The 15,348-nt window shown below is 42.4% G+C and overlaps 1 protein-coding gene across 2 annotated transcripts in view; it reads left to right on the top strand.

The window, feature by feature from the left end:
* Positions 1-15,348, top strand: part of NPSR1 (neuropeptide S receptor 1) — a 115,898-nt gene that overhangs the window by 88,166 nt on the left and 12,384 nt on the right. For both annotated transcript variants that reach the window (XM_078377488.1, XM_073003788.2), the window contains exons 3-4: positions 13,097-13,200; positions 14,826-14,919. In XM_078377488.1, the coding sequence (XP_078233614.1) occupies positions 13,097-13,200; positions 14,826-14,919 (198 nt within the window). The remainder of the gene's footprint in view (positions 1-13,096; positions 13,201-14,825; positions 14,920-15,348) is intronic.

The following is a 15,348-nucleotide window of genomic DNA, read 5'->3' as shown; positions in this document are numbered from 1 at the left end:
GCTGCTGTGACTTATACTTTTTGCTTTCCCCAGGCTTAAATACTCAATAAGTTTTTGGTTTGTGCCTGCTTTTGTCAAAAAGAAGAATAGTCAGAAAAAGGCATGTGACACAAATTTTCTTTCATCACCCTCCCATGTGCACTTCACTTTGCCCTCTAAATAGAATCATATAATTGTAGAGATGAAAGGGATCTCACGGGTAATTTAGACTTGCCCCCTTGTAAATTTAGGACCTGCAATTTTATTATCTAACAAGTTTAGTAAAGTGTGCTGTTCTACCAGAATTGCAATGGCCAGAAAGAAGCTGGGGTTCTCTGTCTTCTCAGCTATCCTGGCCTCGGCATTTCTCTTTATACTATTTGTTTTATTATTCCCAGATCAAACACAATTCCCTCTGTGAAAGAAAAGAGATAAAAGACACATTTTGAACTTTCTTCAGTACATCCTGTCTATAGAAAGCTAGTATGTGATGTGAAAATTCCACTGTACCCTTTTCCTTAACATACTCCCTGTCTATGTTAATACAACCTTGTAAAAAGAGAGAGAGAGAGAAAGAGAGAATTCATTTAAGTGATTTTCCAACCTGCCTTCTGAAGTAGAACAGTCCTAGGAGATGATTTTTGCAAATGCCAAGATATGTCACAAGCATACATTCCTTCTCTTTCAGCTACTAAGGTAATAATTATTGCTGGAGGTTGTAAGGATGATATTGTGTCTAGTTGCTGTGATGTTAAGGATGGGTGAAAATTCTGCTTGATTTGCATTTTTATAAGAACATTCTGAAATTTGCAAACCTCTTCATACATTTGATGTAATGTGTTTGAAGATTTGAAAACATGAAGTTTCATAGCAAAGAAATGGATTGATTTCCATTAGCTCCATGCTTCAATTAAAAGGTTGGGCTTGAATCATTCTGTATTCAAGTCTGTGGTGCTGAGTTAAATTTGCAGCTCCCCAACCCAGCCCTTCATCTTTTAAAAGTCACTTGGCAGGCAGTTACATGTTCCTCTTATACTGGGAATTCGTCTTCCTACTGAATTAGGCCAATGCAAGCTGAGAATTTAATTTGTTTCTGACAGTGACTTACCAATATTCCTAAATTTCTCCGATGGAAGAAGACTTAACTCTTCAAATAAATGAAAATTACATGGAACAGAAGGAAAAACAAATGTGCTTTGTCTATCTGTACTTGTATGTGGCTTTGATAAGTAGCTGCAGAGCCAGAAGTTTCATGTTTGATTCCCCACTGTGTCTCTTGGGAGAAGAGCCAGTTTGTGTTGCTGTTGGCAAGCTGCACAGTCCCAGAACACCCCAAGAAGGGAAAGGTAAACTACTTCAGTGTATTCTTTACCTATAAAAACCTGGGAAGAGTCGGAATTGACTTGACGTCACACAATTATTATTGTTTGTATGTACACCATCAAATCTTGCTGCTCGTAATAAAAAAAAACCCTATTTTAAACATACCACTTCTAAGGGCTTCTTTTCCCCTTCAGTAGAAATGAATCAGCAAGCATTATTTCTTAAAGAAGAGATATATATTAGAATATTATCCTGTCTCCTTAATTACCTAGCAACAGAAGAAGAATACCCTGGATACGCAGTGTGGTGTAGTGGACAAAGTGGCAGACTAGCACGTTCCTGGGTGCTGTGAACATTGCTGGTTTCTTCCTGTTCTATGTGATCCCTCGGTGCTAGCCAGACCTTCTTCACTAGCTGCTGCATGTGATGGAAAGTTGGCTGTCATCGCCATGCTCTTGCTGCTATTTAATGTCCACTGACTGCTGCTTAATTTGGGAGTCGAAGAGAGTTGCTGGAATGTATTTCTCTTTTTTTTTCTACAAGGAGACAAACCTCTAGCAGACCAGGTCCTTTAATCTGGTGGCCAGTGCCATTTCTTCAGGCTGGAAAAATGCTGTTCTCCCTCTATGGAATCTCTCATATACCTTGACTGCCCTCTCATGTCCTCCATGATGCCAACCAGGCCGTGGAACATTGGGATCAGCTGACATAAGGATGGCTGTCTCCACACCAAGGACTATCACAGCTTGAGAGGACAAAGACCACTTGAGCCATAACGTCTCACTCTTCTCTGCCCAGAGGAGAATCCACACCAATGAAAGTCCAGTGCCAAATCATACAATGCCCTTTGCTTCTCCAGCTCTCTTGGAAGCAGATAGAAAGTGGAATTTCATCAAATTGCTACATCCTAGATTAGGTGGTGCAGTAGCAATCCCAGTTTTTCTGGCATCTCCTGCAACAGCTTGCTGCCTTGGACATTGTGTTGAAAATGCCCTGTCATCTTTGGGCCCAATCAGTTACGTTAGGTTTGTATTTGTCTTCCACACCCTGCAAAGTACCCTGAACTAATAGGTTGACAGTGTGGGCCATACATCTTCCCAGCCTGCTGTGCTGCCAATTTGTTAGCCACATTGTCTGTGACAAACAGGACTTTCCTTTCTGTAGCTAAATTCCACTGCTTCAGCATGTCCCTCAATATTCCGGATTATTGTGAGCTCCATCACAGCCATATTAAACAGAGCCCACCTGTATCCTGCTCTTGTGTGTTGTCCTTTGCCTGATGCCTCTGCCTCCCACCAGTCTCCTGTCAAGAAGAGATAGGCATGTTTTCCACCTTGGCTGCTCCAGATATTACTTATAAAATGTACTACCTGTGCCCTGGCCAACTACTGCTATATCAGTTGCCTTGCACCTCAATAGAAATTTGGCACCATCTTGCATCTAAGGGTCATTAAGAATGGCAATTGGTAATGGGGTGCCAGTTCTGTCACAAACCTACAGAAGTCAGTGTTCTTCACCAGAGAGAATGGCTGGTCAGTCAGGTCTATCAACTCCTCTAAGTGGTGAGTAATTTATGTTTGCAGAAAGCCTTTTTCTACACCTCTCCAAGCTCCTCCAAGGTAGCTTAGACCTTATTCAGGAATGGGGTGATGTGATCATATTTCTTCATGCTGACAATCTATCTAGCTAATGTGTTTTGGACCTCTTGAAGCTCCATGTCAGCCTCAAGGGAAGCACCATGTAGAGTGCACTACACTCGTCAGTTTTTGGAACTGCCAGCGTGTGAACCAATGTTGTTTGGGACCTAATGTCTAGATTTCTAAGACCTGTCCTAAGTATGGCTAGTTTAGAGCCAACCTATTATCTTTCCTATTTCAAATGATTTTCAGGAAAACTCCCATTTGTTTCCAATCCATGCACAGTAGAAATGGGACCATCAAGAAAATGTCGCTGCATTGCCTCACTCTATACTACGCATGCCATTGTTGAGGAATACTCATCTTCCCAGCATTCTTCATGGATTCTAAGCTTTCAGGAACTCTGTTCAGCTGATAGGAATTTTAGTAAGACAAGTCACCTTGGCCTCCCATTTCAATTTTTATATTCAACTTTCTGTGTCTTCCTATATATACTGAACATATTCTGCCCTCATTGTGTTATTTTCCTCAAGATGGCAGTGGTGGCAGTTTGCAACTTGAGAATGCTTTTATCTTCCTCTTGTTTTTCATTCACTCTGCTTGAACTCTGTTGGCAGAGGGGCATTGCGTTCACTGTTACAGTGATGTGTTACAGTGTTCTTTCATGAGAGAGCGAAAGAAATATACAAACAGCAAACCTCTGGTGTGAGGAAGGTGGATATCCACATTGCAGTATGATTGTCTGGTCTTGTTGAATTCATAAGAATGTGTCTTTTGCTGTCATCATCCAGGGTAATCATTTATTACATTTGGCCAGTTACATGTGACTAGAGCTGGATTTGGACCAATCTTCCCTCTAAGCTGTTTGGCTAAGTGGCTGCACAGCGCTATATTGCTGCTGCACACCCACAGTCAGTGTTGCTGCTCATTTGGTTCTGGTCACAGCTGGAACTTTGTGCACATGGGGCAGGTTTCTACTCAGTGCCAGTGGAAAATTAGATGGAACGTTGATTGGGACTAGAGATTGGGGTATTCGTATTTGAATACGAATACAATATACAAATATCCCAGCACAGCTGGAGTTAATAAGGATCCAGCCCCTGAGGCCAGACCATCCACTCACATGTCAGTCAGTGGCAGTGGCCCAGCTCATCCTTCTAATCACTCACAAGTGCTGTTCTCTTTCCAGTTGGCTAGTGACTCCTGGCAGAGGGAAGGAGGATGAGTTTCCCTGCCAAGTGGCTAGTTAAGTGGTGCTCCAGAGGGAAAAGAGAGGCCACCGCCGCCGGACACCTGAGTGGATGGTCTGGCCTCAGGGGCCGGACTCTCGTTAACTCCAGCTGCACAGGGATATTTGTATTCGAATATGAATACCCCCATCTCTAATTGGGACCTAAGTCGTAATTTAATTACACAGACGATAGTCAAAGTACACTGAGACTTTTCACTAGACAAATCTCATTGTAATGCATGGAAGTTAAGCAAGAGTGCACCCTTGTTTTTATTTAGTTGTTATTTGTTCCATAAGAGATTGTGGAAGAGACATTCCCTGGTAATTGCAGCGAGACTGTTTAATCCAATGATAGGCAATAATAATTATCTCAACCTCTGTACCCTGATCAGCTCATACATAATATAGATTTCATTTATTTATTCATTGAATGCTGGGAACATTAGTGATCCAGAAAGAATCCTCCTTCTGTCTCTAAGCTGAAGATATATAAAACTAGAATGCTGCGGCCAGACTCCTTACCGGAGTGAGAAAACACCATCATATTTCTCCAATGCTGGCCGCATTGCATTGGCTGCCCATCTGTTTCGCCGTCAACTTCAAAGTTTTAATGCTTACTTATAAGGCCCTAAATGGTTTGGGACCTCGATACTTGGCGGAGCGCCTACTCCCACCAAGGTCTACCCGGATCACCCACGTGAGCCAGGAGGTAAGGCTGAGGAGCCTGACACCGAAAGAGGCCCGGATGGAGAAGACATGAAACCGGGCCTTCTCGGCGGTGGCTCCTCGCCTTTGGAACAATCTCCCTCCAGAGATTCACGCGGCCCCTACGCTGGGCATCTTTAAAATCCAACTAAAAACATGGTTCTTCACTCAGGCCTTCCCTCCAGTCAACTCTTGATTTTCTTCTTATTATTTTTCTTCTTATTTTTTCTATTTATATTATAGTTGTTTTGTATTATTTCTGCACTTGCTGTGTTTATTGTTTAAATTTTATGTTGGAAGCCGCCTAGAGTGGTCCATTGGTCCAGATAGGCGGGGTACAAATCAAATAAATAATAATAATAATAATAAATAGATTTGTTGAAAAACTATAAGAACAAAAATAGTAATATTTTACAAAACCAATTTTCTATTTTTGCTTGTAAACCTAGTTTTTAAGAACCTGCCTCAAAATTAATTGGATGCATTCATTTGAAATAAATTGGGAAAATATTAATATGAATATTAGTGTCCCTGACTACAAACACTTCTGGCTGTCCTGGATATTTTCTGAAAGTTTTAAATGAAAATAGGACAATATAGTCACATGATCATATATCATAGACCAGTGGTTCTTAACCTTGGGTTACTCAGGTGTTTTTGGACTGCAACTCCCAGAAGCCTTCACCACCAGCTGTGCTGGCTGGAGTTTCTGGGAGTTGCAGTTCAAAAACACCTGAGCAACTCAAGGTTAAGAACCACTGTCATAGACAGAGAAACAGACACAACAGATAACAAAAACATACTCAGAAGGCATTAATTGGGGTAGCCATGATAGTTTATAGATGGTTGCAACAAAACACCCTAAAAATGAACAAGTTTTTATTTTGCTTAAGCTTCATGATATATAGCTCAGTAGGCATTTGTATGCATGAGGTCTAGCACATTTATGGTTACAAGAGTAGTTATTAAAGATCATTTGACAATCCTTGGGAGGTGATAGATAAGATGCCACAAGTCTCCATTTTTTATGAATAAAAATGCATTTGCTCCTTTTCTGGAACCCCAGATCACTATATTTACTTCAGTGTTGGGTGGATTTTGTGTGGGTTGTTTTTTTTTTTGTCATTTTGGACCTGCTTATATTTATCAGACACCTCTCCTAAATCTATACATTCATACAGTTGCTTGCAGGGCATCCCATGAGCCAGAGGATACGATGGGCCTCAATTCCTCAGGGTGGGGAAGGAAGGTCCAGATGTGAAAGAAGTCTACCACTGCAAACTTCTTTTGCTAATAGCAGAAAATGGATTGCTGTAGAGGAATGAAAGGTGCCTGTCAGAATGGAACAGGAACAATTCCTTCAACATGCTCCTGATAGTGGAGGGAAGGAAATATATGAGCCCTGGAGGCTATGTACCTATATGTCCTCTCACTGGAAGCTGGTCAAAGGGGGAAAAGTTGTCTTGTTGCTATACAGATAGATAACTACATTTATCATGATGGTATTCTTCATACTTTTGTTTGTCTTCTTATTTTTACACTATTGTCATTTTTATTGTTTTATTGTATTTCAGGGATATCTTTGGGTCTTTGACAAGCCTTTGGGTTCGAGGCGTGAGTCTGAGTCTTTTGTACCAAGTCCCAAGTCTGAGTCTTTATTATGAAGTCTTGAGTCCCAAACCCGAAGTCTGAGTCCCTATTAAAAATGAGCTTTTTTCCCCCAGAAAAAAAGGGAAGGGTGGGTGGGTTCCAAATCGAGAATCAAGTCACCAGTGCAACTTAAGTCTGACTTACAGCACGTCCTGCAACTCAAGTCCCCATCCCTGTTACATAGTTGTCGATGAAGGAGAGATTTTGTCTAGCAGCTGAAAAATTCAGCATATTCTTCTCTTCTCTTCTCTTCTCTTCTCTTCTCTTCTCTTCTCTTCTCTTCTCTTCTCTTCTCTTCTCTTCTCTTCTCTTCTCTTCTCTTCTCTTCTCTTCTCTTCTCTTCTCTACAGACCATTTGTTCACCTCTCCTAGAAGCTTCTGGAGAGACATCCAGTTTTAACCTTTGATTACAAAGTCTCTAAAATAAAAGCTTCAAAACTGATTTAGGCTGCAGGAACTGTGTTGTCTGTTTTGTAGAATTAAATGGATATGTAATAAGGACATCACATTCAATTAACTGCTTCTTCTCCTGCAGATTCTACTGTGTGTTTCCCTCACAAACATCTCCTTAAATCCTATCCAGGAATGGAGAAACGATAGGTAGGAAAAGGAAATATGGTGGAAGGGAGACGGTGAAGCATCCCCTCCTGCCACAATCTTGTGGGTGGAGGAAGTGTAAATCATTGGTTGAATGGAGATTTTGTTATTCTTTTTGAACTGCTTCATAGGGGAGAGGAAGATTTTAAATTAATAAGCAACTCAGAGAGTACACTGATCCCAGTCTGGATCAGGGCCACACACTTTTCTAGAGTATTTATTTATTTATTTATTGGACTTATATACCGCCCCATAGCGCTACAAGCACTCTCCGGGCGGTTTACAATTTTAATTATAAAGGCTACACATTGCCCCCCCAGCAAGCTGGGTACTCATTTTACCGACCTCGGAAGGATGGAAGGCTGAGTCAACCTTGAGCCGGCTACCTGGGATTTGAACCCCAGGTCGTGAGCACAGTTTTAGCTGCAGTACAGCGTTTTAACCACTGCGCCACGAGTAATAAAAGAAGAGAGATTGATCTTGGGTATCACAATATGAAAAGAATCCTGTTTAATCCTTGTGCTTATGCAACAGTCCAGTGTCTGAGTGATTTAACAACTTTCTGAGTCTATGTGAGTTTCTCCTTGTGCGGGATAAATTGTCTAACCATGTAATTGAGTGTTGCACAAGCAGAAGAAAAGACCAGGATTCTGTTCTATTTAATGTGGATTGGTTGTTTGATCCTATGGGACTGCTACAGAAGTGTTAGTATAAATTTTGTGCACAAAACCTAGCTATGCCCTTGGGAATCCAGTATAAACGCGGCCTCATCACCCAATGCTCTAAAACATGGCCAGACCCTTCATTTCTAGCTGTTGTGTTCCTAGATCAACTCACTTCACTTTCTGATAGCTTGCATTTCTTCTTGCCCTGGGACACATGTAGGGAGAGGGCCATCAACAAGGTTCTGGGGAAGTGTTCAGCTCTTGGAAGTGTGATGAGGGATTCCAGGAAGGTATATACATGAAGCAATGGCGTGACCTTTGGTCACACAACCTCTGGCTTTTGACCTCAAAACTTGCAGTTCATTCTCCAGGGTTTGGCCCAGAAATCTCAGAAAGGCATGCTGCTGATCTGGGAAACCTAGTTTTCAGTATTCATCCTCATGGCTTCATGAGTAGAATTGCCATTTCCTCTGGCTAGATGGATTTTACCCGTATTTACGGATCTGGTCCCTGTTTCGCTTATCAGTTCACCCGCCCTCTTAGCATTGTCATTTCCCACTTCTCCAAGGTGAGTATCCTAATCTGCAGCTTCATTTGCACAATATGAAAATGTGCACACTGCATACATCAGTATGGATTTCCACATTATGCAAGAAGCATGTTAATTGTTGCATTGTTTCTATTAATATGTTTCAGTCTTGGCATTCTTAGTCTGTCTGAGAGAGCTGGTAAAGTATAATGACCAGGGTGCTGAAAATGGAGATTCATTTTCAACTCCTGCTCAGTCACAAAGTTTACTGGGCCAGTTAGTGTTTCTCAATCAAGCCTACCCTGCATATTTTTTAAAAAATAATATATATAGAAAAGCCACATCTATTCCTGGTGCATACAAATAAATAATGGCATTTTGTCAGACATGGGCTTCCAGCAGTGCCCTCATGAGACAGCTGTTATTTTTACCATTTTTTATTGAGGCCCACTTAAAAAACCTACAGAGCCAAAAGCATACCATTGGGCTTCCCAAAGCATGATAGAGTGTTACCTTGTTTGCAGGAAAACAATCCAGGAGGAAGGGAGGGCCAACTGAGTAGTCAAGATGTTGTTTTCCTTACATTGAATATTTTATTACACCCCAAGAATCCCAGTTTCATTCTAAAACTTAACTTTCTTCATGCAAATAAAAGCTCCCTTCCCAAAACCTTGCCCACTTTAGCTTCTCTTTTGTGGCATTGCTATGGGTCATATTGTAAGAGGGAGAAAGATTCAAAACAGAGCTTGAAAATATACTTTTTTAGACAACTCTGTCCAGAATCTCTCAGCCAGGTGAAGGGGTCAAAATAATACATATAAAATATATCTTAGCCTAACCATTGCCACTTTGCTTTCTGTAAATTGCTTTGCTACATGTATCACGGTTTCTGCCTATCAGAGAAGAATAGACAAAGGAAGGAGGCTGCCTGAATAACTGTTGCTTGTAACTAACTAGTCTAGTGTCCTTGGTCAATGATAAGGAACATGGGAGTCCAACCGCCCAGAACTAGGAGGGATGACGTCTGTAAAGACTCCTTTCCCCCTCCTGCTCTTGTTCCTGTCCTTTGCCTCCCCTTACTCATTTGAAGGCTTATAAAAGGATACTCTATAATGAGCACAACGCGCCTCTTCCTCGCATGTTCCTGCCTGTGAAGGTGCGACTATTTGCTTGCTCCCAGCTGAGAATAAACAAATATTTATTGGATCTCTCTGTCTCTGACTGATTGACTAATGTATTGTTACCGGCCAAATTTGAATTCGGGTTAGACCAGTGCTGGGTTCGAGTTCTCCAGCAAGGACCACAGGCTAAGGCACAAGACAGCTGAACAAGCCAATTTCATTGAAGTACAAAAGTTCAGCTGGGCCTCCCATCGTAAAGGCGGGGGGGGGGACCCAGAACAAAGAGTGAGCCTATGTTTTATAATACTTACAGACAAAGAGCCATAAAAGTACTACATTGCTATTGGTCATCTGTATCCCAGCTTTTGGATCTCAACCGTGATTGGACTTCAGGTGTTTCTTCAGTTGACCTATTAGTCATCTGTACCCCAGCCTTGGATCTTGCTCCTCATTGGATCTGAGATGCTAACTTAGCCAATCAGAGGTCAGAAAAAAATATCAGTTTTATGCCCTGATCTTTCTTTGACCTGTCCCCAAGATGTGCCTGAAAGTCTGGGAACTGGTGGTGGCCGATCAGCTCCAGGCGTTCCTGGATGAAACAGATGCCCTGGATCCATTCCAGTCGGGCTTCAGGCCGCGCCATGGGACAGAAACGGCATTGGTCGCCCTGTGTGATGACTTATTGAGGGAGGCCGACAGGGGCAAAGTGTCTCTGTTGGTCCTCCTCGATATCTCAGCGGCTTTTGATACCATTGACCATGGTATCCTCCTGGGGAGGATCGCCGAGTTGGGGATAGGTGGCCGGGCCTTTGCTTGGCTCCGTTCCTTCTTGGAGTACCGTCCCCAGAGAGTACAGCTTGGGGAGAATGTTTCGGCCCCGTGGTGCCTTAATTGTGGGGTCCCACAGGGGTCGATCATCTCCCCAATGCTGTTTAATATCTACATGAGGCCGCTGGGAGGGGTCATCAGGGGGTGTGGAGCGCAGTGCCATCAATATGCAGATGACACACAGCTCTACATCTCCTTTTTTCCAACTGCAGGAGATGCCGTTCTGTCCCTTCGGCATTGCCTGGAGGCTGTACAGGAATGGATGCAGGAGAACGGGCTGAGGCTGAACCCGGACAAGACGGAGGTACTGAGGGTGGGCGCCCCCACATCTGGAGACATGGGAAACTCCCTCATTTTTGGGGGGTGACCCTGCCCGCCAGGGATGGGGTCCGTAGCTTGGGTGTCCATCTTGACCCGGCGCTCACCATGGAGACCCAGGTGGCGTCCGTGGTCCGTTCCGCTTTTTTCCATCTCAGGCGGATAGCCCAGCTGCGGCCCTACCTTGATGTGGGGTCTCTCACCACTCTGGTGCATGCGCTTGAAATTAGACCACTGTAATGCGCTCTACGTGGGGCTACCTTTGAGATTGCTGCGGAAACTACAGGTGGTGCAGAATGCGGCGGCCAGACTACTCAGTGGGCTGAGAAGATACCAACATATCTCCCCCACTCTGGCCGCATTGCATTGGCTGCCCATCCGATTCCGCATTGATTTCAAAGTGTTAACGCTTACTTACAAAGCCCTAAACGGTTTAGGACCTCGATACTTGGCGGAATGCCTTGGCGCGAGCCAGGAGATAAGGCTGAGGAGCCTAATGCCGAGAGAGGCCCGAAAGGAAAAGACCAGAATCCGGGCCTTCTCGGCGGTGGCTCCTCGCCTTTGGAACAACTTGCCCCCTGAGATTCGCGCGGCTCCCTCGCTGGGCATTTTTAAGAAACAACTAAAAACATTGATGTATAAGCGGGCCTTCCCAACAGAAAACCCTTGACGATCTTTTTCTTATTCTGTCCTTTATTTTTTTTAATTTACGTTTCTGCTGTAAAGTTTTAAAATTACATTGTTGTTTTTACTGTAAGCCGCCTAGAGTGGTCTAATATGATCAGATAGGCGGGATAGAAATAAAATAAATAAATAAATAAATAAATAAATAAATAAATAAATAAATAAATAAATAAATAATAAATAACCATTATTGCTGCTTTCCTCCCCTGACATTCCAATGGCACTTTGGGCAGGATATAGAGAGACAGGCAAAAAGCCAGGAAGTAGACTTGGCACCCTTCACAGGATAGTCACCAGCCATGTTGCTTGGGGATTCTGGGAGCTGTAGTTGAACAAAGAATCAAATAGCATGATCCTATACATATCTTAAGCTTCATTAAATTCAATGGGACTCAGTCCAAGGTGAATGTGAACCTCATCTACAGGAAATAGCTGAACCTTAGACTTCGGAGGATGAAAGCAGGCTCGTCCCCCATACTTCTTTCATTCTAAAATCAAAACAAAAACCTATTGCTAAAACCTTTAAATCCCAATATCTGTGTCTCTTTTTCTATGGACTGTTGGACTGAGATGTATTCCGGTACAGATAATAAATACATTTTAGGAATGCATGAGAAGACCAAAATCACTGCGTGGGGATCAAGGTAGTAAGAAAGGCTTTGGTGCTCTTTTAAAAACTACCAGGAATGGTTTGGCTTTATATGTAAGCTCTCACAATCTCTGAATCTCTCAGGAGCCAGGCAGATGGATGGCACAGTGGAGGGAGGCTATATCCGAGGCTCAAACTACTGGCGAGTGCAGTCCCTTTATCCAGCTCACCCTGACACTCCCTTCATACTTTCCTCACAGGAACAAACCAACAATGGCTTTTATTTCCTTCTATATATATTTGTTTGTAGTAAGGTGCAAAAAATAGAAGGAGCAAGGCATTTCAATGAGTTATTAAACACTACCCTGTTTCCCCAAAAATAAGACAGGGTCTTATATTAATTTTTGCTCCTGGATACACTATCAGAAGCGCTACGAGATCAACCAAGAGACTATGCAAAACAAAGCTGGAACCTAATACATATGTGGGCTCAGGGCCAGATTTGAAGATAGGGTAAAATGATTGCCATTTTTAAAGTTTTGTTTTGTTTTCTTCAATGCTCTCTGGAATTTGGGAAAGCTGGATTGTAATATGGTCTGAATCCTTGTCCTTGAAGGGGGGAGGGTGTGGGGGAATCTGTATATGTGTTTGTAGTAGAAATAAAACTGTTTTAAAAAATGCAATAGGTCTTATTTTCAGGGGATGTCTTTTTTTAATGTACCACAATCTACATTTATTCAAATACAGTCCTGTCATCTTCTTCTGGTTGTGGGGTAGGGTTTATACAGGATTACGAATATCCTGAAAAATCATACTAGGGCTTATTTTCAGGTTAGGTCTTATTTTCGGGGAAACAGGGTAAGTCTTACTTAGTTGATTACTAGCCTATCTTTACCTGTATCTTACCTATGATGAGCAGTAGTGTATTTCCACTGAAATTATAGTAATAATAATAGTAATGACTATATTTGCATACATTAATTTAAATTAGCACACACAATTTAATGCAACAATATCCTCCTTTTTTTTTTGTAAAGAATGCCCTCCTATTTTTGATGCTCCTTGCTCTCCTTACTCTTCCAACCTTCAATCAGGGCTCACAGCAGCTGCTTGATAATCTGATCTCCACACTTGGAGGTGAGCCTACTTGCAGATTGGAGTCTTCTGGAGTCTACAATGACACTAGAGCAGTCATATATTTGTTTTCTTCTCTAACTGTTTCTTTCTATATCTTTAACAGATTGTTTTACAGGCCTAATAAATATAATGACAGATATAATTTGGCGCTTCACTGGAGATTTCATGGCCCCTGATCTTGTCTGCCGAATTGTTCGCTATTTGCAGGTATCAGTAAAGATAAAAATCTCTTGGAGCACCTGGCTGTACTGACTCTTTAAATAATGACTTGACTGTTGTGAAAAAAAAAATTCAAATTGCTCTACCTTGAAGATGGGGTGAGAGGGAGAGAAGGAGGGATGGATGGAGAAAAAATGTGCTGTACAAAGAAGCACACACGAAGCCTTAATTTAACTTTTTAGTAGGGAAAGAATATGCATCGCAGGACTGAATTCTACTGGCTGATTGTATGTTTATTGATTGCTCCTCCTTTAATTAAATAATGAAAAATCTTTTGACACCTGAAAGAGTAACAAGTTTTATTTCTCATAAGCTTTCCAAGGTGGCAGCCCCACTTTGTCAGGCACATGTTTTCAGACTCTTGTGCCAAATTAAGCTGATTGGTCTTTAAGATGCCACCAGGCTTTGCTGTTCTTGTTGGAACAAATGAATATGATTCCCCTCCCCAAAAAACTTCTCTTTTCAATGGTTGTGGTTATTAAAACGGGTGGTGTCACTATTCGTCCAGCTAGCAAGGGATGGCGAGTATGGTGGTTAGAGTGTTGGATGATAACTCAAGGGACCTTGGTTCAGATCTCCACTGGGTCATGGAATTCATGGGGTTACCTCAGGCTAGTCAATCTCTCAGCCTGACTTACAGGGTTGTTGGGAGGATAAAACAGAGGAGGAGAGGACAGGTATGTACAGTGGTGCCCCGCATAGCGAGGTTAATCCATTCCGGATTAACCCTCACTATGCGAAATCGTCGCTAAACGGGTAGGGGAAATATATTGGAACAATACCTTTGTTACCTATATTGGAACAATACCTTTGTTACTTACCCGTTCAGTGAGGATTCCAGGTGCCGGCAGCCATTTTCGCGCCTTCGCTAAGCGAGGTCAGGGCGCGAAAACGGCTGCCGGCAGCCATTTCCGGGCTTCCGGCGGCCATTTTGGAACCGCCGATCAGCTGTTCGGTGGCTCCAAAATGGCCGCCGCAATACCCGATCTTCGCAATGCGGGTTTTCCCCATTGCGACGATCGGGTATGTTTCCGTATAGCGATCCCAAAAAAGGGATCGCTATACGGAAACATCACTATACGGTGCACTCGTTAAGCGAGGCACCACTGTATACTGTCCTGAGCATACTGAAGGAAAAGTGGGATATAAATAGAACTCAGAAACAAATAAGTAGCGGCCAGGAGGATGGCAGGCCTTCCTGACTTCCAATGCAATCATATACATTCTAGTTCAATGGGGTTTGCTCCCAAGTAAGAAGGCATGACCAGCATGAATTTGACCCAACTCTGGGAGGCATTGGAAGACAGGAGGGCCTGGTGTGCTCTGTTCCATGGGGTCACGAATAGTTGGACATGACTAAACGACTAAACAACAACAAAGAAGGCATGAATTTTACCAAACTCCGGAAGGCAGTGGAAGACAGGAGGGCATGATGTGCTCTGGTCCATGGAGTCACGAAGAGTCGGACACAACTTCACAACAACAAGAAGGCATAGGATTGCAGCCTTTATTTTATTTTAAAAATTTAAAATAAAAGAAGGACAAAAACATCTTCCAAACTTTCCCGATCCACTCTATCTTAATAAAATATTGCTTTCCTCTTTTTCCTGTAGGTTGTCCTTCTGTATGCCTCAACCTATGTCCTAGTATCACTCAGTATAGACCGATACCATGCCATAGTGCATCCAATGAAATTCCTTCAAGGCGGTAAGAAGTTTCCCATTCCTTTTTTTCCAGCTCATTAGAGAATTAGCCTCATTTTAGCAGATAACCTTTCAGGGCAAGCAAACCATACACAATTAACAATATACTCTTCTAATTGATTCCTTTCTCTTCTTGGGAGCAGGTCAGCCCCCCTTTCCTTTTTTCAAATGGCAATGACACTAGCCTTGGCTTTTAGTATAACTATTATACTAAATGTCAGACATTACTTTAACAAAATACGGTAAATTTTCCTTGGCCTTTATCCTGGGGAGAAAAGTCAATGAAGAATACACAAAAGAAGCCCTCTCTAATGGAAAGGCAACAATAAATTTGTGGGTAGCAGGAATTCCATTCACATAAATGAAATTATCCAGAGGAAATGAGACATATGACAAAATGTTGTAGCAAAGAGTGTTCCTGCTCACTAGTCAC

The sequence above is a fragment of the Pogona vitticeps genome, chromosome 6, assembly GCF_051106095.1.
Source record: "Pogona vitticeps strain Pit_001003342236 chromosome 6, PviZW2.1, whole genome shotgun sequence".
Classification (NCBI taxonomy): Eukaryota; Metazoa; Chordata; class Lepidosauria; order Squamata; family Agamidae; genus Pogona; species Pogona vitticeps.
This window is presented reverse-complemented; position numbering and strand designations above follow the sequence as displayed.